The following is a 22,347-nucleotide window of genomic DNA, read 5'->3' on the forward strand; positions in this document are numbered from 1 at the left end:
GGACTAGAAAAGGTCAGTTTTAATTCCAATACCAAAGAAGGGTAATGACAAAGAATGTTCAAACTATCACCCAACAATTGCACTCATCTCACATGCTAGCAAAGTAATGCTCAAAATTCTCCAAGCCAGGCTTTAACTGTACATGAACCATGAACTTCCAAGAGTTCAAGCTGGATTTAGAAAAGACAGAGGAGCTAGAGATCAAATTGCCAACATCCATTGGATCATAGAAAAAGCAAGAGAGTTCCATAAAAACATCTGCTTTATTGACTACACCAAAGCCTTTGACTGTGTAGATCACAACAAACTGTGGAAAATTCTTCAAGAGATGGGAATACCAGACCACCTTACCTGCCTCCTGAGAAATCTGTATGCAGGTCAAGAAGCAACAGTTAGAATTGGACATGGAACAACAGACTGGTTCCAAATCGGGAAAGGAGTATGTCAAGGCTGTATATTGTCACCTTGCTTGTTTAACTTATATGCAAAGTGCATCATGTTAAATGCCAGGCTGGATGAAGCACAGGCTGGAATCAAGGTTCGGGAGAAACATCAATAACCTCAGATATGCAGATAACACCACCCTTATGGCAGAAAGTGAAAGAACTGGAGAGCCTCTTGATGAAAGTGACAGAGGAGAGCGAAAAAGATGGCTTAAAACTCAGCATTCAAAAAACTAAGATCATGGCATCTGGTTCCATCACTTCATGGCAAACAGATGGGGAAATACTGGAAATAGTGACAGACTTTATTTCCTTGGGCTCAAAAATCACTGCAGATAGTGAGTGCAGCCATGAGATTAAAAAACACTTGCTCCTTAGAAGGAAAGCTGTGATCAACCTAGACAGCATATTAAAAAGCAGAGACATTACTTTGCTGACAGAAGTCCATCTAGTCAAAGCTATAGTTTTTCCAATAGTCATGTATGGATGTGAGAATGGACTATAAAGAAAGCTGAAGAATTGATGCTTTTGAACTGTGGTGTTGGAGAAGACTCTTGAGTCCCTTGAACTACAAGGAGATCCAACCAGTCCATCCTAAAGGAAATCAGTCCTGAATATTCATTGGAAAGACTGATGCTGAAGCTGAAGCTCCAATACTTTGGCCACCTGATGCGAAGAACTGACTCATTGGCAAAGACCCTAATGCTGGGAAAGATAGAAGGCAGGAGGGGAAAGATAGAAGGCAGGAGGAGAATGGGATCACAGAAGATGAGATGGTTGGATGGCATCACCAACTCGATGGACATGAGTTTGAGCAAGCTTCAGGAGTTGGTAGTGGACAGGAGAGCCTAGTGTGCTTGCGGTTATGGGGTGGCAAAGAGTTGGACACGACTGAGCGACTGAACTGAACTGACTGATACTGTTCTCAATAGTGGTTGTACCAATTTACATTCTCACCAACAGTGTAGGAAGTTTCCCTTTTCTCCACTCCTTCTCCAGCACGTGTTGTTTATAGACATTTTTTGTGGGAGCCCGCACCATGCCGCATGTGAGATCTTAGTTTCCCAACCAGAGATCTAACCTGTGCCCCCTACTGTGGAAACTTAGGGAGTCTTAACCACCGGAATGCCAGGGAAGTCCCAACTTGTAGACTCTTTAATGATGACCATTCTGACCAGTATGAAGTGATACATAATTTTTACGATTTATATTTCTCTAATAATTAGCAATGTTGAGCGTCTAGTAATATATTTATTGGCCATATGTCTTCTTTGGAGAAATGTCTATTTAGATCTTCTGTCCATTTGGGTTTTTTGGTTTTTTTGATATTGAGCTGTATGAGCTGTTTATATATTTTAGGCATTACTCCCTCATTGGTCACATCGTTTTCAAATATTTTCTCCCATTCTGTGGGTTGTCTTTTCATTTCATTGATGATTTCCTTTGCTGTACAAAACATTTTGAGTTTCATTAGGTCCCATTTATTTTTTTTAAATTTCCCTTACTCTAGGAAATGGATAGAAAAATACTGCTGTGATTTATATCGAAGAGTATTTTGCCTATGTTTTCCTCTTAGGGTTTTATAGTATACAGTCTTATATTTAGGATTTTAATCCATTTTGAGTTTATTTTTGTGTGTGATGTTAGAGAATGTTCTGATTTCATTCTTTTACGTATAGCTGTCCAGTTTTCCCAGTACTACTTATTGAGTCAGTTCAGTTCAGTCCCTCAGTCATGTCCAATTCTTTGCGACCCCATGGACTGCAACCAGGCCTCCCTGTCCATCACCAGCTCCCAGAGCTTGCTCAAACTCACGTCCATCGAGTCAGTGAGGTCATCCAACCATCTCATCCTCTGTCATACCCTTCTGCTCCTGCCTTCTCTTTCCCAGCATCAGGGTCTTTGCCATTGAGTCAGTTCTTTGCATCAGGTGGCCAAAGTATTGGAGTTTCAGCTTCAGCATCAGTCCTTCCAACGAATATTCAGGACTGATTTCCTGTAGCATTGACTGGTTTGATCTCCTTGCAGTCCAAGGGACTTTCAAGAGTCTTCTCCAGCACCACAGTTCAAAAGCATCAATTCTTTGGCGCTCAGCTTTCTTTATAGTCCAACTCTCACATCCATATGTGACGATTGGAAAAACCATAGCTTTGACTAGATGGACCTTTGTCAGCAAAGTAATGTCTCTGATTTTAATACACTGTCTTGGTTGGTCATAGCTTTTCTTCCAAGGAGCTAGCATCTTTTAATCTTATGGCTGCACTCACCATCTGCAGTGATTTTGGAGCCCCCTCCCCCAAATAAAGACTCTTACTGTTTCCATTGTTTCCCCATCTATTTGCTATGAAGTGATGGGACCACATGCCATGAACTTAGTTTTCTGAATGTTGAGTTTTAAGCCAACTTTTTCACTCTCTTCTTTCACTTTTATCAAGAGGCTCTTTAGTTCTTTACTTTCTGTCATAAGAATGGTATCATCTGTGTATCTGAGGTTATTGATATTTCTCCTGGCAGTCTTGATTCCAGCTTCTGCTTCATCAGGCCAGCATTTCTCATGATATACTCTGCGTATAAGTTAAATAATCAGGGTGAAAATATACAACTTTGATGTACTCCTTTCCCGATTTGGAACCAGTCTGTTGTTCCATGTCCCATTCTTACTGTTGCTTCTTGACCTGCATACAGATTTCTCAGGAGGCAGGTAAATTTTCCAGTTTGTTGTGATCCACACAGTCAAAGGCTTTGGTGTAGTCAATAAAGCAGAAGTACTTGCTTTACTTCTTGCTTTTTCTTGCAGAACTCTCTTCCTTTTTCGATGATCCAACGGATGTTGGCAATTTGATCTCTGGTTATTCTGCCTTTTCTAAATCCAGCTTTAACATCTGGAAGTTCACAGTTCATGGCTTGGAGAATTTTGAGCATTACTTTGCTAGCATGTGAGATGAGTGCAATTGTTGTGTGATACTTTGAACATTCTTTGTCATAGCTTTTCTTTGGGATTAGAATGAAAACTGACCTTTTCCAGTTTTTTGGAATTTCCTCAAATTCCAAAAAAAATTTGAGTTTTCCAAATTTGCTGGCATATTGGGTGCAGCACTTTCACAGTATCATCTTATAGGATTTGAAATAGCTCAACTGGAATTCCATCACCTCCACAAGCTTTGTTCGTAGTGATGCTTCCTAAGGCCCACTTAACTTAAGATTCCAGGATGTCTGTTTCTAGGGAAGTGATCACACCATTGTGGTTATCTGGGTCATGAAGATCTTTTTGTATAGTTCTTCTGTGTATTCTTGCCACCTCTTCTTAATATCTTTTGCTTCTGTTAGGTCCATACCATTTCTGTCCTTTATTATGCCTGTCTCTGTATGAAAAGTTCTCTTGGTATCACTGATTTTCTTGGAGAGATTTCTAGTCTTTCCAATTCTGTTGTTTTCCTCTATTTCTTTGCATTGATCCCGAGGAAGGCTTTCTTATCTCTCCCTGCTATTCTTTGGAGATGTGCATTCAAATGGTTGTATCTTCCCTTTTCTCCATTGCCTTTCACTTCTCTTCTATTTTCAGCTATTTGTAAAGCCTCCTCAGACAACCATTGTGCCTTTTTGCATTTCTTTTCTTGGGAATGGTCTTGATCACTGCCTCCTGTACAGTGTTACAAACCTCCGTCCATAGTTCTTCAGGCGCTCTATCAGATCTAATCCTTTGCATCTATTTTTTACTTCCATTGTATAATTATAAGGGATTTGATTTAGGTCATACCTGAATGCTCTAGTGGTTTTCCTACTTTCTTCAATTTCAGTCTGAATTTGGCAATAAGGAGTTCATGATCTGAGCCACAGTCAGCTCCCGGTCTTATTTTTGCTGACTGTATAGAGCTTCTCCATCTTTGGCTGCGGAGAATATAATCAATCTGATTTCGTTGTTGACCATCTGGTGATGTCCATGTGTAGAGTCTTGTCTTGTGTTGTTGGAAGAGGGTGTTTGCTATGACCAGTGCATTCTCTTGGCAAAACTCTGTCAGCCTTTGCCCTGCTTCATTTGTACTCCAAGGCCAAATTTGCCTGTTACTTCACGTATCTCTTGATTTGCTACTTTTGCATCCCAGTCCCCTGTAATGAAAAGGACATCTTTTTTGGGTGTTAGTTCTAGAAGGTCTTATAGGTCTTCATAAAACCGTTCAACCTCACCTTTTCAGCTACTGGTCAGGGCATAGACCTGGATTACTGTGATATTGAATGGTCTGCCTTGGAAACAAACAGAGATCATTCTGTCATTTTTGAGACTGCATCCAAGTACTGCATTTCAGACTCTTTTGTTGACCATGATGGCTACTCCATTTCTTCTAAGGGATTCTTGCCCACAATAGTAGATATAATGGTCATCTGAGTTAAATTCGCCCATTCAAGTCCATTTTAGTTCACTGATTCCTAAAATGCTGATGTTCACTCTTACCATCTCCTATTTGACCACTTCCAATTTTCCTTGATTCATGGACCTGACATTCCAGGATCCTGTGCAATATTGTTCTTTACAGCATCAGACTTTTCCTCCATCACCAGTCACATCTGCAACTGGGCGTTGTTTTCACTTGGCTCTGTCGCTTCATTCTTTCTGGTTTTATTTCTCCACTCTTCTCTAGTAGCGTATTGGGCACCTATCAACCTGGGGAGTTCATCTTTCAGCGTCATATCTTTTTGCCTTTACATACTTTTCTCAAGGCAAGAATAGTGAAGTGGCTTGCCATTGACCTCTCCAGTGGACCACCTTTTGTCAGAACTCTCCACCATGACTTGTCCAAAGAGACTGTCTTTTCTCCAGTGTACGTTCTTGCCTCGTTTTAATTGGCCGTAGGTACATGAGTTTATTTCCGAGCTTTCTATCCTGTTCCGTTGATCTGCATTTCTATTTTTGTGCCAGTGCCATACTGCTTTGATGTCTAGCTTTGTAGTATAATTTGAAGTCAGGGAGCCTGATTCCTCCAGATCAGTTTTTCATTCTCAGGATTGCTTTAGCTATTCAGGGTCTTTTGTGTTTCCATACAAGTTTTAACATTTTTTGTTCCAGTTCTGTGAAGAAAAATGCCATTGGTCATTTGATAGGGATTGCACTCAATGTGTAGAATGCTTTGGGCGGTATAGTCCTTTTGACAATATTGATTCTTCCCATTCAAGAACATGGTATATCTTTCCATCTGTTTGTCTCATTTTCAGTTTCTTTCATTAGCATCTTATAATTTTCAGAGTACAGGTTTTTTGTCTCCTTAGGTAGGTTTATTCCTAGGTATTTTATTCTTTCTGATGTGATAATAAGTGGAACTCTTTTCCTTAGTTTCTCTTCCTGATCTTCAAATGTTAGTATAAAACATTTCTGTGTATTAATTTTATATTCTGCAATCTTACTGAACTCATTGATGAACTTTAGTAGTTCTCTGGTGGCATCTTTAAGATATTCCATGTATTGTTTTCATGTCAGCTGCAAACTGTGACAGTTTTACTTCTTTTCTAATTTTGATTCCTTTTATTTCTTTTTCTTTTCTGAGTGCCATGGCTAAAACTAAGCCTGAAAGCCTTATATAGGAAGGCTTACTACTGCATTTTTAATAGTGAAAAGCCAGAAATAACCAAAGGTAAACTCCACATGGGAAGAGTCAAGTAAACTATAATATATTCACTTGACAAAGTATTATATGGTGATTGGATGTATACATATATTAAATGTATACATATATTAAATAGATGTATATAGAGATTGATATTTATCTCATACCAGGCATAAAAAATACTACTGTACATCATCTGTGAATAGAGAACAGAGATACAGAAATGTAACAACTTCTTCACAGGTACTCTGTATAGGTTGTTGGATTTTACATGATTTTTTTTTCCGTTTGCTAATTTTTCATTGTATATATTTGTGGGAAAGAAAAATATATTAAATGAAGATGCAGACACCTAGTAATTAGGATGGAGAAGGCAATGGCACCCCACTCCAGTACTTTTGCCTGGAAAATCCCATGGGCGGAGGAGCCTGCTAGGCTGAAGTCCATGGGGTGGCTAAGAGTTGGACACGACTGAGCGTGTCCACTTTCACTTTTCACTTTCATGCATTGGAGAAGGAAATGGCAACCCACTCCAGTGTTCTTGCCTGGAGAATCCCAGGGACGGAGGAGCCTGGTGGGCTGCCGTCTATGGGGTCGCACAGAGTCGGACACGACTGAAGTGACTTAGCAGTAGCAGTAGCAGTAATTAGGAGGTGAGAACCATGCCCACTTCAATCTGGACACCTCGCTGGCCAGTGCAGATCTGGCTGAGCTGCAGGGTGTCTGTCTTCATGGAGTTTGTTCTTTTGGGGAGGCAGGCCAGAAGATGTTAATTACTGAGTTTGTTTTTAATTACAATATAGTTAATTTACAACATTGTGTTAGTTTCAGATGTACAGCAAAGTGATTCAGTTACACATATGTATGTTCTTTGCTATCATAGGTTATTATAGGATACTGACTACAGTTCCCTGGGCTATGTAAAAGGGGAGGGCAGGGGAGGCTGCTGTGGAAGCCTCGAGCAAGGATATTTAACCAAGCAGGAATTGAGGGAAAGTCCCCCAGATGCAGTGACATTGGAGTGAGACTGGTATGGTAGGCTGAGGAGGAACCACATCAGGGAGGCAGGCTGGACAGAGTTTCACACGGAGGTCACGGCCTGTGCAGAAAGAGGCGCAAAGTCAAGAGATTGGCCTGTTCCGGGAACCTCTATAAGTTCAGGACTGTGGGAGCAAAGGGGAGTCAGCAAAGGGGAGAGGGTGGACCAGAATGTAAGATGATAATCAGACACGTAAACCACAGTAAGGAATTGGGGTTTTATCCTCAGGGCAAGAGGAGATTGACATGAGCAGATTTAATTAAAAAAAAAAAAAAATTCCCTCCATTCAACCACACTGGACGGATAGATATAAGAGGTGGTAAGCATGTACACAGGGAATCTGGCAGGAGGGAGGGAAGGGACAGAGGCTCATAAATGCAGCCAGAAGGCTTACTTTTGTATGATGATGACTCCTAGATTGCTAGTTTGGAGATTAAAGATATAGTAAGAACTCAACCCTATAAAGAATTTTTAATTTAAAATCTAATTACATAGCAAAAAGAAAATTCATTTATTTTAGAAATCTTTAGGACAAATACATCCTAGGTGAGTCCCTTGGGTGAATGTTATACCATGAAAATGTCATGCACTCCTAAAATTGTGCAAAATCCAAAATGCTAACAGTTTTCCTGTAAAAGGAGAAGAAAGAGGAAGGCGGAAAAGAAAAAATAACATTTGGTTTGGTGACAGATCTCCTTCTGTCACTGTGAGTTCCTTGATAGGCACAGGGCCTGGCACACGGCAGGGCCGCTGGGAGTCCTGAATGAATGAATCAGTGAATGAATGAGCACAAACTGCTGGATTAAAGAAGGTGTTGGAGGATTGTTTTTTGGCCTTTCTCAGTCTCATTATTTTTGTTTCCTGGCAATGCCCACCTCTCCTGCCCGTTCCACATGCCTGTAGCTGACCTGGCTGAAAGTGGGGAGAAAGTGACAGGAAAAGGCTGCCCCTTTATGATGTGAAGTACCGATCATTTCAAAAATTTTTTTCTTTGCATAATTCAAAATTAGGCCAGTTGGAATCTTGCCTCCTTTTCCTGAAAAAGAAAAAAAAAAACCTGGCAACCCAGAAAACTTTTATTCGGATATTTGTCATAAATGCTATTTGATTAAAATGTAGACTTTGTGGTAAAACATAACTTCATAAATATGCATTCATGATGCTTCTTATACACATTTCCAAAAGCCAAAAATTGGAAAAGGCCACATTCCCAGAAAGGGAAAGGGAAACCACAATTTGGTGAACTGTTGGGTTTCAGGTACTATGATGACCCTCTTCATCGATACAGACAAGGACACTGAGGCCGTGTATGTTCAGAGCCCTGTGGTTCATGGCAAACCCTAAACTTGAACTCAGCTCTGTCTGACTTCAAAGCTCCTGCTCCTTGTGCCCTCCCTTTTTGCTTCTTTGTTATAAAAATAAATATTTTTAAAATCTATATAGGTTTGTAGGCATGAGGACAGTAGATAAAACCCTAATTAGGAAGGTAGTCTAAGCAAAAGTCCTTTGCTTGACAGGTATCGTGAACTCTTAGAGGGAAAGAAAAGGAAGAAAGATTCTAACTGGGCTTCCCCCTCTTCGCCATAGTCTGTTGTTCATTGGCTCAGTCGGGACCGACTCTTTGCGACCCCATGAACTGCAGTACGCCAGGTTTTCCTGCCTTTTACCATCTCCTGGAGTTTGCTCAAACTCATGTCCATTGAGTCGGTGATGCCGTCCAATCTTAATCTAATCCTTTTTAAAACTTTTTTTCATGAGCAAACAGGAATTTGCCTTCCCTCAGGGTTTCGTGCTGTGATCATGGAAGACCTCTTTTCCACCCTCACGCTGAGCTGTTTTCCAAGTCAACTGATTTCATTCTTCCAGTTGTATCAATGGATTGTTTCTCTTTTTCTAAGAGAGCTTTTATCTTGAGTTTTCTTCCTCGTTTTCAATGCTGCTGACCCGACCGCCACCCTCACCCCCCACACACACACATGGTGTCGTGGGGACAAGTATTACACTTTCTCACAGGACTGTCTGCTGGCCCTGATACTCTGAGGCTCTCTGTTGCGCATTTGTCACAGTTGATGATGATGTTTCCATCTGCCAGGCATATGGAATTGGCGGTGCTCAGCACATCTTTGTTCCAGCCTGGTCCCAGGGAATATTTTGGAACCGTCTTGTAAATTCTCCTTATCATCTCCTGCGCCCTCATTACGTGCTATCTCTACTGTAATGGCTATGGAAATCTGCCTTGGAGTCTAATTAATGAAGTCTGTCTTCCCTCTTCAACTCAAAACTCTGTGCCTCAGGAGGCCAGAACTAGGTCTCATATATGGGCCCCTCATGGGCCCCTCCCTTGGCCCCCACCAGGGAAAGCATGGAACCCATCGCCGTGCTGGTTTGAGTCGTCTTGTTGGCTTGGCTCCTGTGCTGTCATTCTTGATCATTCTGTGCATGCAACTGAAGAAGTTCGGAGAACAGATTAATTGAAGAGGGGGCAGTGTGTGCTACCATTGTTATGAGAACCCCAAATAGAATATCCCCACAGAGTTTTCACGGGGTGAGTTTTTATTTCTCTTGGATGATATTTTTGAAGCCAGTTTGGAGTCCCACATTATTCTAACCACATTTTATATAAACATAAATCAGCCACAGTTAACACTTTAAAAGAGTTTTTAGGAATTTGTCATCTAGATTTTTCTCAGATAATCCCAGCTGTGATGAACAGGCTGTGGTCAGCTTCAGAAACAGTAGTAATACTAAACAGTAACAATACTGTCTGACGCTTAAACTGGAGTTAGGAACTGAGCAACTGTCATTTGGTCAAAGCTGGGACAGCCCCACAGCCCTCCAGGTTGATAGGCTGTGGTGGAAATGTTGGGACTCTCTCTGCTAGTTTTCAGAATACTTACAGAGCCACTTTCCCTCCAGATATATTTGAAATTTGGGCTTCCCTGGTAGCTCTGATGGTAAAGAATCTGCCTGCCAAATGCAGGAGACACGGGTTCAATCCCTGGGTCGGGAAGATCTCCTGGAGGAGGAAATGGCAACCCACTCCTGTATTTTGACCTGGAGAATCCCATGGACAGAGGAGCCTGGCAGGCTACAGTCCATGGGGTCACAAAGAGTCGGCACGGCTGAGCGACTAACACACGCACATGAAAGGAACACCTTTGAATTCAACTCAAAAAACGTTTATTGGGCATCTACTCTACACCCCAGGCTTCATGAGACGTGATTTTCTGCCAACTGCAGCTCGCATTTCTAACTAAATTTGGTAAGGAAGTTCCAGTGAAAATGAACGTGGGAGCAGAAGACAGATGTGCCTAGAAGAGGGTCAAAATGAAGAAAAGGACCACTTAGGCACTGGTGTGATTTGGTCCTGGTTCTAAAAACACACCCATAGGAAAATGACGTTGGACGGCTCTGTCCTCCAGGGAGAACGGCGTTCAGCTGTGGTTTGTGATTCCACTGTTTTTGGGTCTTTTTCAGGTAAGCCGAAACTTTGAGCTGGTTGGACGGGTTAACTTGGATCAGCTGGAACAGATGAAGGAGAAGATGGAGAGCTCTAGCAGTGATGATGAAGACAAGGAAGAAGAAATGAACAGCAAGGCTGATGACAGAGGTTGGTCCCGTCCCTGCCCCCTGAGCCCCAGATGGCATGCAGCCTGGCCGTGGGGAGACAGAAGGGAGGCAGAAGGTTGTTGGAGGAGGAACAGAAGGAATGATCCTTCTTCGTTAAGTAGCAGAACAGACTGGCTGCAACACGTCAGGGGCCATGTCTTTGTAAACTATTACCAGCTAGAGAATCTCCAAGGAAAACAGACGTTTTCTCTTTAACTGTAGATATACATTTGTTAAAAAATACATGGCGATGATTTGTTTTTATTCAGGAAAACTGTTATCTGGGGAATCTGCAGAGTAAGGACAGACAGCAAGATGGATGGCCCTGTAAAAGCTATCGAGGAATGTAAATGAATTTCCAGTTGAATGCTTATTTAAAATTGCTGCTGCTGGGGTGTCTTTTGCTGGGGTTGGGGGGAGGGAGCCACAGAGGGCTTGAGCCTGAGGTCCGAACCCCTCCATGTGTCCTTCTGCATGGCCCTCCTCTTAACCCCCTGGCTTACTGCTTTTGCTTTGTAAAGAGAGAGAGAGAGAGAAGGAGACCAGTGGCATTTGACTGTCTTTACAGGGGATAGTAGGCAAAGTTTTGAGGGACTTTTATACTGGTTTTCAACTTGCTGTGATCCCGTAATTATTTTCAAAATGAAATTTTTTGATGTTTAGTTGTAGACATACATTTACATGATCTAGAGTTGGTATTCTGTATTGTTCGACATAGAATATTGTGGAAAAACCAAGATACTACCTAAAGAATATAGATTGGGATATCTTACTGTAGTTATTGCAGACCTATCAAAAGCACATGGATAACCTAAACCTGAGAAATAAATATGATGTCATCCCATTGATGGGGAGAATGGTATTAGTTGCCATTGCGGAACACCATTATGGACCAAGCCCAGTGTCAGTGGGTTTTATTTAATCTTATATACAGTTAGAGGGCTCTGCAGTTGGTCTCTATGGATTTGGCTCCCAGTTCTGCTGCTTTTTAGTTATATGACTTTGGGTAAATTATTTTATTTCCTGCACATTCATCATCCTAATAATAACAACTTCCTAGGGTCACTTCCTTAGGGTCACGTAAATCTTAAATGAGATAGCACACAAACATTATTAGTCCAGTTCCTGGAACACAGTAACCACTTAATAATGATGATAAAACCCTGCAGTGTAGATGGCATTATTGACATTTTACAAGTAGGGAAATAAAAGCCCAGAATATTTAAGAGCGTGTTCAAAGTTAAAACAAAAACTCTGGAGGTTGGGGTTAAGTCTTCTGGCTCCAAAGGCAAAGTGTCTTTACATGCTGTGCCACGTCCCCTACCCTTTGTGGATGTTCTTCATTGATGGGAACCTGGCCCTGAATTCCGTCAATTCAGTGGTCTTTGGGGCCTCATTGTAAGGCTTCCTTTTGTGGAATTGCTTGGGTTTTCTTGCTAGTCATTTTGCCAGCCTAGAAAGCCGACTTGGTGGTCATTTTCTTCCAAGGTTCTCCCTCTTCTTTTTCTTGATTCTTCCTGATTTCCACACCATGCCTCCATATTTTATCTCCGCTATAGTACGAGACCACAGCTAAGTGATGATCCAGTTTGGCTTCTGAACCCCCATGCCTGTGGTCAGTGGATAGATAGAGCACCCACACCATATAGACTGATTGCCCTTGTAAAGTTACGACTTTTATTAGTAGGGGCACAGTGATCTATTTCTTACAACGGCTGTGATTCAAGAAGCATGGGTTTTAAATTTTCTCTTCCTTCTTTCTTAAAAAGCATTTCACAAATATGTCCTTAGCGATGAATTCTTTAACGTCGTCTGTGCATTGTTAACAGAGTTCTCTCAAAGAGGAAGCTTGTGGCAGAGGGCACACAGGCTCCTTGTCTTCACAGGGCTCTGTGCCCCACCATCCCTCCCCAGGAAATGAATTATTCCTCATTGGAGACCATGACTTTTTAATCTCTAGAACCAAGCATGCATGGTTTTACAGGATTTAAGCATCGCAGAGGCAAGAAGCCCTGTTAGTCCTCCCCTCCCCTGTGCCACGTCCAAAATAATAGCATAGACGATGAGAAGAGAGGGCAGCTAGATGTGCACGGCACCAGTCATGATTCCTTGACTGCCCAGCCCAGCCGCCCCCTCGCACGGGCACTGTGGCATCAGACCAGCTCAGTTTGCCTGTGAAGAACTTCATGGTGTCTGATCGCTTCTCCCTAGAAAGCGCAGCCTCCACATTCATGAGCCTTAACCTCATGGGGAGAAAAGACTTGGGGGTGGAGAAGCCTGTGTTCCTCTCTCAGAGGGCTGGGGATTTACATGAGTAACTTCCAGTCATGTTAATGGGGAAAACCTTCCCGTCCCCCTCGTTGATTTTTGAAAGAACAGCCTCCTTTGTCTCATCGCCTTGGAATCAATTTTCCACCATCTAGGTGTATTCTTGCCAACAAGAAGAAACGGCACACAGTAGCCTCGGGGTGTTTTTGCCAGACGTTCTGTCTTCCAGGAGTAGAGAGAGCGGGAGGTGGCGTTAGCACAGCTCTGGGGCTAATGGAAGCCATTTGATGTGTGACAGGTAATGATTGGCCTCCTCCTTTGAGGATGAAACAGCATGAGCCGTTGGAAAGAATAGATGGTTGGTTTCATGTTTCCTCAGGGTAAGCAAGTGAGTGTGCCAGGAGCAGGCCCCCTCGTTGGCAGCAGAGACCCTCGTCAGGCGCTCCATTCGGGGGGCTCATGTCCTTGGAGCTACCCCGTGCCCAGCGTGCCTTCCCAGCACGAGAATCCAGGAGAGGCCTGACCATGGCCACACGGCAGGTCCTGCCTCAGAAGGCAGCTCGGAGGGACTTTGAAAGGGAAGAAACCAGGCATGAAGAAATCAAATGCGCCCAAGCAGTGTCCTCCCCACCCCCTCTCATTATGCAGTTGGGAGGAGTCAGGAAGGCATTCTGTTGATTTCTTGCCCAAGATAATCCCTGCTAAGGAATTAATGCGCAGAGCAGATGGTGCTGTCTCATTTCCAATGAAAAGAATCAAGGAAGATAGTCTGTGCAATTATTTTTAATGGCTTGTGTGGTGATCTTCTTAATTTGTGAGAAAATGTTTCATCTTTTGTTAGAACTGGCCCCATTCACAGTGCTTTTTGTGCTGCAGATGAAGGCAGCTCAGAGACACCTAGCCTGTTAACATCATCCTGAGGATTTTTTTTTATTAGATGGAGTATTTCAACCAGGAGACACCTTCCTGTAACACCTCGTGAGTCCAGGCACACGGTGATCAGAGGGGCAGAGATGAGCAGCGTTTGTCTGTGAGCCCTCACTCTCCGGCATGGCTGCAGAGCCGTCTAGGTCCTGCTGTTTATTACCCATGTGAAGATCTGGCCCTGTCTGCTATAATGAAAGACATATGGGCTTGGGACCCAGGATAACACAAAGGCCATATAAGCTCTCGTCTTTGAGTTTGCCAGGAGGCGGGGCCTCCAAACAATGAGCCAGTCAGTCCCCATTTAGCAGGCCCCTCAGGGCCGAGGAGGAAGTAAAACGATAGTCACCACTTGATTACAACAGACCTGTCCAGAAAGGCGTCTGCACATCCCCATGTTCAAGAATACACCGATGGAGGGCAGCTGGCCAGAACCCCTGACTAGCTGAGGACACGCTTTCACATCCCCGTCTCCCGCCGCGTTCCTGCTCGGTTCTCTGCTTTTGGGGCTCGTTTAGGGCTTGCAGCCACCCTGGGAGGTGTGGATTAAGATACCCATGGCAGAGGACCACAAGTGGTGAGCCCTCAGCTTTCCCTGGGCCGTGTGGACAGCTTGAGGCCTTCCTACAACATGACCTGGCCTTGGTGCTTTCAGGAGCCTGTGTTCTTGTTAGTGAGTGGAGAAAACCTGTGTTAAATAGAAAATGAATAGGTGCTGAACTGTGAGGCACCGAGACAGAGCACCACAGGAGAGAGAGAGCTGATAGAAGAAAATGCTCAGACGCCATTGGGATGAATGGAAGGGGTTCTTAAGGCAAGACAAACTCGGGTTATTGGTGACAGAAACAGTTGGGAGGTGGAGAGAGGTGGGGATGCCTAGGGCCTGGGAACAGTTCTCGAGAGTTTCAAGAAACAATCCTTTGGTGAAAGGCCAGCAGGAGAAAGAGTAAGGAATCTGGGAATGGGAGGAGGCTCCTAATGAATATTGACTTCTCTTCTGCCCCTCCAGCTCACAGGTAATACACCTGCTTTCTCCTCACAGATCTCTTGAGGTTTTCGGACCGTGGGGCTGCTATCAACACTGAGAAGCGTTTTCCGTGTGAATTTTGCGGACGGGCGTTTTCCCAGGGCTCTGAGTGGGAAAGGCACGTGCTGAGACACGGCATGTAAGTCCCGCGAAGGCCTTCGCTCATCGTGCGAGGTGGCGGTGGCTCCTGACAATACGTAGACCCCCGTGTGTCACACTTCCGGGTCCGGGAGGAGAGGCAGTTGGTCACGAACTGGGTTTCTCCCTTTCCGCTGGTTTTTAAAACGGTCACCCAGACACGAGTCACAGGAGGAGAGATCGTCTTTACGATTGACAGATCCCGCTCAAGCCCTCGTGTAGAGCGCTCTCTCCAGCCCGTGTCCCTTCAGCTTTCGTTAGCATGACGTTCTCTGTAGAGCGTGGACCGGGGTCCAGAGATCTGGCTTCTGTTCCTGCCTCTGTGATGACTCACTCCCCGAGTGGCCTTGAACCTTCCCACGCACCTCTTGGTGCCTTCAATGCTCTGCCTCGGGGACAGAGCCTGCTTCTGCCTGCCTCCCAGGTAGGTGGGGGCACACTGCAGAACACTCGTAAGACCCTGAACGTAGCACTGTCCCCCAGACAAGGCACTTCCAGGCCAGCAGATGCTGCGATAGCCTAGGAGTTGGTCCCTTAAGCAGAAAATGCCCAGAAATAGGTAGCATCTAGACTTCAGAGAATGTAACTAAGCTTCCCAGAATATAACTAGGATGAGACACGGGTCTCATCTCCAGGTTCTTGCTTTTTGTTCCCTTCTATGGGTCTTTCCATTAACTCTTTAATACCCGAGTTGCGCTTTCAGTCCTGATAGGTATAGCAAATCTGCATTTTCTAGGTTCCTCTGATGGATCTGAGCATGACAGTTCTTGCTATGACCACTTATGACTGTGTTGTTCCCAGTATAGGAGGGAACCTAAGATCATTATGTTGCTCTAGAAGCAAAGAATGATGTAATCAAAACATAGTATAATGGATAGGTCTTCCCTGCTGGCTCAGATGTTAAAGAATCCTCCATCTGCAATGCAGGAGACCCAGGTTTGATCCCTGGGTTGGGAAGATCCCCTGGAGAAGGAAATGGCAACCCACTCCAGTATTCTTGCCTGGAGAATCCCATGGACAGAGGAGCCTGGCAGGCTACAGTCCACAAGGTCGCAGAGAGTCAGACACGACTAAGCAACCAACGTTTTCACTTTCTTTTCATTTTTATAGATTCAGATTTTTAATAAGATAACCAGAAATATATGCGCTAAGTATAACAGGTAGCAGGGATAAATCACCCATAGTCCAGTCAATTTGTCTGTGGCACTTGTAAGACCCCCAAGACCTTTTTAGGGTCAGAGACATAAGGAGGTGAATGTTTTTTTAACTAGGAAAAAATACATGTACTCACCTGTCACTCCCCATGAATGTTTTCCCAGGGCATTGAATGACACCAAGCAGGTGAGCCGAGAAGAAATCCACCTGAAGGGCAACATGGAGGACAGTATTAAGATGCCCTCTATAGAGGAAAAGGAAGATGATGAAACAATCGGGATAGACTTTTCCTTAAAGAACGAACCAGTAGCCATCTGTGTCGTAGCTGCTGACAAATCTCTCCTGGAGAATGCAGAGGCCAAAAAAGAATAAGCGTTTGGTGAAATTCTTAATCACCCCTTACTTGAACCATGATGAAAAAGAAAAGTGGGAGGGCTGGCTTGGGCTGAGAAGGGGGGGACAGAAAAGAGAAGACAGAACAAAGCTGCTTTTTAGGACTGAACAATCTATTTTCAAAGCACTGGTACCTGTGTGAGTGAGTATGTAAATTAAAGTTATTTAAATGGTTGGAATATGTGGCTCCCTTTTCCATCACTACACCTTTCCTTCCGGATCTTCATCGTGGAAGTTTCGTTTGTTGCGGAAGCACCAGAAGCACCTCCCTTGCACACCTGTGCATCATGGTGGTCTTGGACAGTATGTGGAAACAGAAGCTCCGTGACAGTAGAAGACTTCTCTTAGGGGAACAACTTTTTGACGCACAACTTTTGGTGCGTTTTTCTAGTTTTAATACCTTAAGCTTTTTCAAGACCTAACTGCAGCCGCTTTGGGAAAAAACAAACAGAAAAAAAAACAAAAACAAAAAAAAACCCAGAAAACAAAAAAAAAACTGCTTTGCATAAAACAGTCACCTGTTTCCTAGTACCTCAAACTTAACCAAGGGAATTCTCTGCATTTGTCAGTACTACCTGTCGTCATTGTGGTTAAATGTAGAGAGAACTGCTGGGCAAGATGGTGAATGGAGAAAAAAAAAAAGAGTTTTAAAGAAAGGAACACAAATTGTGCTTAAAATCCCCACGTGGGTTTTATTTCTTAAAATACTGTGATTTTTTTAATTATTTTAGTAAAAAACAAGACAAAAAAAAAGAAACAGACTTTAATTATTAGATAAATGTTTGTGAATTGTCATCCTTTATTCCAGGTAAGCTGTTTATTAGCGTTCAACTATAATTTAGAATTTGGTAGATTTCATGTGAGCTAATTTTAAGGTGACTTTGGAGTTTTGTTTGCCACATGTTTATTTTCTATCAGTTTGAGTGTTACAAACACAGCACAATTCAGTTTTCATATAAATTGTTTTTTGTGTGTGTGTTGTTATTTTGTTTTGATTTGGGGGCAAGGGAGATTTAGTTTTTTGTGAATAGGAATGTTTTTATTTTAAACATGGAAATAACAAAGAAGTTAACGTTTTTTTAATTTAACTAAAGAACCAAACTTTTCGGCACCTCTATGCAGCTTGTGGGCCAGACGAGGAAGTCCTCTTCACCCTTTCGTTGCTGTCAAATTTACACATTATCTGTCTCACACAAATAATCTCTGTTAGGATGGGCTGGCTTTTGTGTGTGATTTCTAAATCTGTGTTCTTTTTTTGTTTGCATTGTGGGGTTTTTTTGGGGGGGAGGGGATTCTCATTTATTTTTCAGGACAAGGGGATGTGTCAAATCCCATCCCTTTGGTGAGAGTGTTCAAGAAATACTTATATCCTACAAGGAGCCTGGAGAACTACTTTTTGTTTTTTTTTTAATCTAGCTGCCAGCTGCTCTGTTTCCCCATATTAGCTTTTTCAGGAGGGAGCAGCTTAGACGAAATCTAAGTCTACATTTATAATACGTTCTGATTGTGAACAAAGGGTTTCGTTCCAAAAAAGTAGAACTTTCCTTGAATCCTAGGTTTTAGAAGCCTGTGTGTGAGAGAGCTTGGATGTGTGTGTGGACATGTGTGTGTGTGCGCGAGTCCTTTGGTTTTCATGTTTCTTTTTGTTTTTGTTTTTTTTAACTTGGAAGGGTTGGGGGAGGGGGGAGAAAGGGAAGGGAATTGCTGAGATGACAGTGTCCCACACAGCTTCAAATAAAATCCATGGAAAGAGATTGCATTTGTGGAATAAGTGCTTACTTGAAAAGCATGTTCTTCTTTTATTTTCTTGCTGTCAAGAATTTTTATTTGTGGGTGTTTGTTTTAATTTAAGTTTTTTTTTTTTTAGGGATGGGGGCCATCATGTGGAAAACCAGAATGTGGGGAAAGTGTGAACTATCTAGACAAAGATTCATTTTGTGTCCATATTTGTTTTTAATTGGCCTCATTTCAAATGTGCTAAACAGTTCCATACCTGGATTGGGTGTTTGTAATGGTTACCAAAAAAGCAAAAAAAAAAAAAAACAAAAAAAGGAAGAAAAAAGGAAATAAAAAAGGAAAAAAAGAAAATAATTGTGACATGCTTTTATCACTACTTTATTTTTCAAATAACATGTAAATATTGTAATCCATTGGATTTTGTTTTGCTAACCTGTTAATAAAAATATGGGACCATTATCCTTTTAACAAGGCTAGAATGTCATTTTTTTTTCTTTTTTCAAACATATACCTGATATTTTGTGGCCGCACATTTTGGATGCATTATTATAATTCTGTTGACTGTAATGACATAGAATTTACAACATGTTTTTTGTTTAATTTATACAGAGGACATTTTTTTTTCAGAGCTTGAGAGAAGAAAATAAATAGCAAAATGATAACCTATTGACTCCAATAATCAGTGTTTCCCAAAACTTGATAAAAGATAGGGAGATCCTGAGTTCTTGAAGCCAAGGGTTTAAAAAAAAAACAACAAAAAACACACAAGTAGGTTATTCAAGTTGTTTGCAACATACATTTTGTAATGAAATGTGAGAAATTAATAAAGAATTTTTTTCACATGTGTCTATGTGCATCTGTTGTAAATCATTTACAGATATGACTACACATATGAAATGTAGAAATTATATAGCATTGCTTTTTCAATACATGTGCATGAGAGCTATTTCAAACCATTGAATCTAAACCATTATGGAAAGCAAAGGTGACTTTAAGGTGAGGTATGAGCTGGGATTTTAAAATGTTAACATTTCTGCATCAGATATTTATAACCAACTGGGGGAATTTTATGAAGGGAATATTTTCTGTCAAAAATGGGAATCAGGGACTTCCCTGGCAGTCTAGTGATAAAGACTCCAAGCTCCCAATGCAGGGGGCATGGGCGCATGGGTTTGATCCCTGACTGGGGAGCTAAGAACGCCCACAAACTGCACGGCGTGGCCAAAAAAAAAATGTGTGAATCAAAGTGGTGTATGAACCTTCAGAAGGAGAAAATGCCAGTGACTGAACATCATCTGGGGACCCTGAACCCATGAGCACGGTTATTTTCATCTAACTGCAAGTCACAACCATTGCCACAAACTATCTTACTCTGCATCCCGCACCAGTAATTATCATCATTAACTTATTCTTTGAGCTACCCTGTTATAAATCAAAGGAAAAATTAATAGTCATGAAACCTAGAAGAGTAAATTAAAAACAGCACTGATTTCTAATCTCAAAGCTGTTGTACATGATCTGCCTTCATCAGTGTTAATGGCTTACATCCAGAGCCCACTGTAAACTTGATTTTCACCCTTTTTTATCATCTTCACAAAGATTTTAGGAGACTTACAAGAGTGCATAAAACCCAACTACAGAAAACAGGTAAATCAAGACCCACGGGGAAATGACTGAATAGCAAAACCATAGTAGAGAATTGGCAAAAATGCACTCAATGAGACCATACATATGCTATGTACTTGGCTCTGAGCTTCCTGGGAGGCATGGCATAAAAGGTTAATTCAAAAGCAGTTTTAGTAACTTATTATTGAATGTTCAAGAAATATTCAACCTTTTCTAGGATTTCCGGTAAAAAAGTTTCTTGTATGTGTTTTCCTACAGGAGAGAAAGTGATATAATGGACTTGTTCATTGTAAAACATAGCTATTCCTTTTGTGAAAGTGAAAGTCGCATCCGACCCTTTGTGACCCCACAGACGGTATAGTCCACAGAATTCTCCAGGCCAGAATACTGTGTAGCCTTTCCCTTCTCCAGGGGATCTTCCCAACCCAAGGATCAAACCCAGGTCTCCCACATTGCAGGCAAATTCTTTACCAGCTGAGCCACAAGGGAAGCTCAAGAATACTGGAGTGGGTAGTCTATCCCTTCTCCAGGGGATCTTACTGACCCAGGAATCAAACCGGGGTCTATTGCATTGCAGGTGGATTCTTTACCAACTGAGCTATGAGGGAAGCCCATTCGTGGCCTCCATCAAATATTTAATGAACATTGTTTTTATTAAGTTCATGTCTAATCCATACTCCCACTTGGTTTTATGTAGAGGGAACTGGAATACACTGAAAAATTAATCATGGTAGGGCCTGTAACAAGACAACTGCTTAGCTCCATAGAGTTAGTTAAGTTAGTTTTTAACACAAATTTCCAGTGAGGGTCAGTGGGAATGCCTTTCCATCTAGTGTCTCAGGAATTTCAAGCTCCTCCATCTGATGTTGCTACCATCTCAACCCATGAATCCTGGGAGTCATTGCTGAGAGCTTGGAGGTGGTCTCCCCACTCAAATGCCTCACCCAGGAAGTAGCACACACTTCCAGTCTTGCTTCCTGGGCTAGCCCTGGTCATCCAACCAACCCCACCTACCCAAAGGGGCTAGAAAGTGTGCAGTTTGTCTACCAACATGCCCAGGAAAGACTCAAGCTGGCAACCTCTACAGTAATCAGGAACTTACGGAAGTGTTCCTTTGGAAACAGAAGGGAAGACAGATACCCTCTATTGAATAGGAAGCACAGAATGGGGACTTCCCTGGTTGTCCAGTGGCTAAGACTCCATGCTCCTAATGCAGGGGGCCCCTGGTCAAGGAACTAGATCCCACATGCTGCTAAAGTTTACATGCCATAACTAGGACCAAGGGTGGTCAAATATTTTTTTAAAAGAAGGAAAGCATGGGATGCTGGTCCAATCACCCATGCACTTCACCAGTATTTTTGAGCAAATGTTTGGTGCTAGCCACTGGGTAACAACAAACAAAACAGACGTGGCACTTATCTTCCAAGAGCTCACAGATGACGAGGACAGAGATGCAATGTGAGAGAATGCCCACCACTGAAGGTGTCAGGACTCGCAGGACTGTTAGGCTCCTGTTGGGAAGGCTTTGCCCCCACCTCTGTGGCTGCTGGCAACTTGAGGGGAAAGATAGCCTTGACTGAATACGTTGTCTATATTCAAAAGCACACAATTTGGTTTAGGGAGGCATATGAGGAATTGGTTACTCAGTTGGCTCAGACAGTAAAGAATCTGCCTGCAATGCAGCAGACCCAGGTTTGAACCCGGGAAAGATCCCCTGGAGACGGGAATGGCAACCCACTCCAGTATTCTTGCCTGGAGAACCATGGAGTGGAGCCTGGTGGGCTACAGTCCATGGGGTCGCAGAGTCAGACATGACTGAGTGACTAAGCACGCATACATTTGGTGAGTCTTCATCCCTAGGCATAAAAAAGATTCCTACAGGATATGCTGTTTCTTTGTAACTATCCAAATTTCAGGGCCAAAGGGTCTGATGGGGACAATACTAGATGATAGGGACTATATAAGATCCTTCAAAGTACTGTGCTTATCATTCCCTGGAAGTGTCAGTTTTTTCTCCAAACAGCCTGCCCAGCACATAGCCTTCCCTCTGCCTTCAGTATTGAACTTTTCTTTACTGGAAATTACCTATCCCTTTATGATTCAGCCTAAGTGTAACTTCTGATGTGAAGCTTTCCCTGAATTCCTTCAGGTCATGGACGGTCACCCTACTTATCACCTGTCCCCTGTCTTAATAAACATTTATTAGAGAGTCTTTGCCTTTCTTCCCCACCCCCAACTCTAACAAAAGTCTCAGAGACACATTGCTGTCAGATGCAGCTAGCCTTTTTAAATTCAAATATATTCCTGTTGATACCAAGTGTTAGCTCTCATCTGATTTGGCATCAATGTTACATTTTCCTTCAGAGCTTGAGATTGCTTTTTTAAATATCT

The 22,347-nt window shown here is 42.6% G+C and overlaps 1 protein-coding gene across 7 annotated transcripts in view; it reads left to right on the forward strand.

Annotated features, from left to right (window-relative positions):
• Positions 1 to 19,178, forward strand: part of ZNF462 (zinc finger protein 462) — a 157,418-nt gene extending 138,240 nt beyond the window's left edge. For 6 of the 7 annotated variants that reach the window (XM_027550445.1, XM_027550443.1, XM_027550446.1 and 3 more), the window contains exons 11-13: positions 10,557 to 10,689; positions 14,923 to 15,046; positions 16,365 to 19,178. In XM_027550445.1, coding sequence (XP_027406246.1) covers positions 10,557 to 10,689; positions 14,923 to 15,046; positions 16,365 to 16,572 — 465 coding nt within the window. In that variant the 3' untranslated portion in view covers positions 16,573 to 19,178. The remainder of the gene's footprint in view (positions 1 to 10,556; positions 10,690 to 14,922; positions 15,047 to 16,364) is intronic. The other variant, XR_003512380.1, reaches the window with a different exon arrangement.
• Positions 19,179 to 22,347: the final 3,169 nt, after the last annotated feature.

Source organism: Bos indicus x Bos taurus, chromosome 8 (assembly GCF_003369695.1).
Source record: "Bos indicus x Bos taurus breed Angus x Brahman F1 hybrid chromosome 8, Bos_hybrid_MaternalHap_v2.0, whole genome shotgun sequence".
Taxonomy (NCBI): domain Eukaryota; kingdom Metazoa; phylum Chordata; class Mammalia; order Artiodactyla; family Bovidae; genus Bos; species Bos indicus x Bos taurus.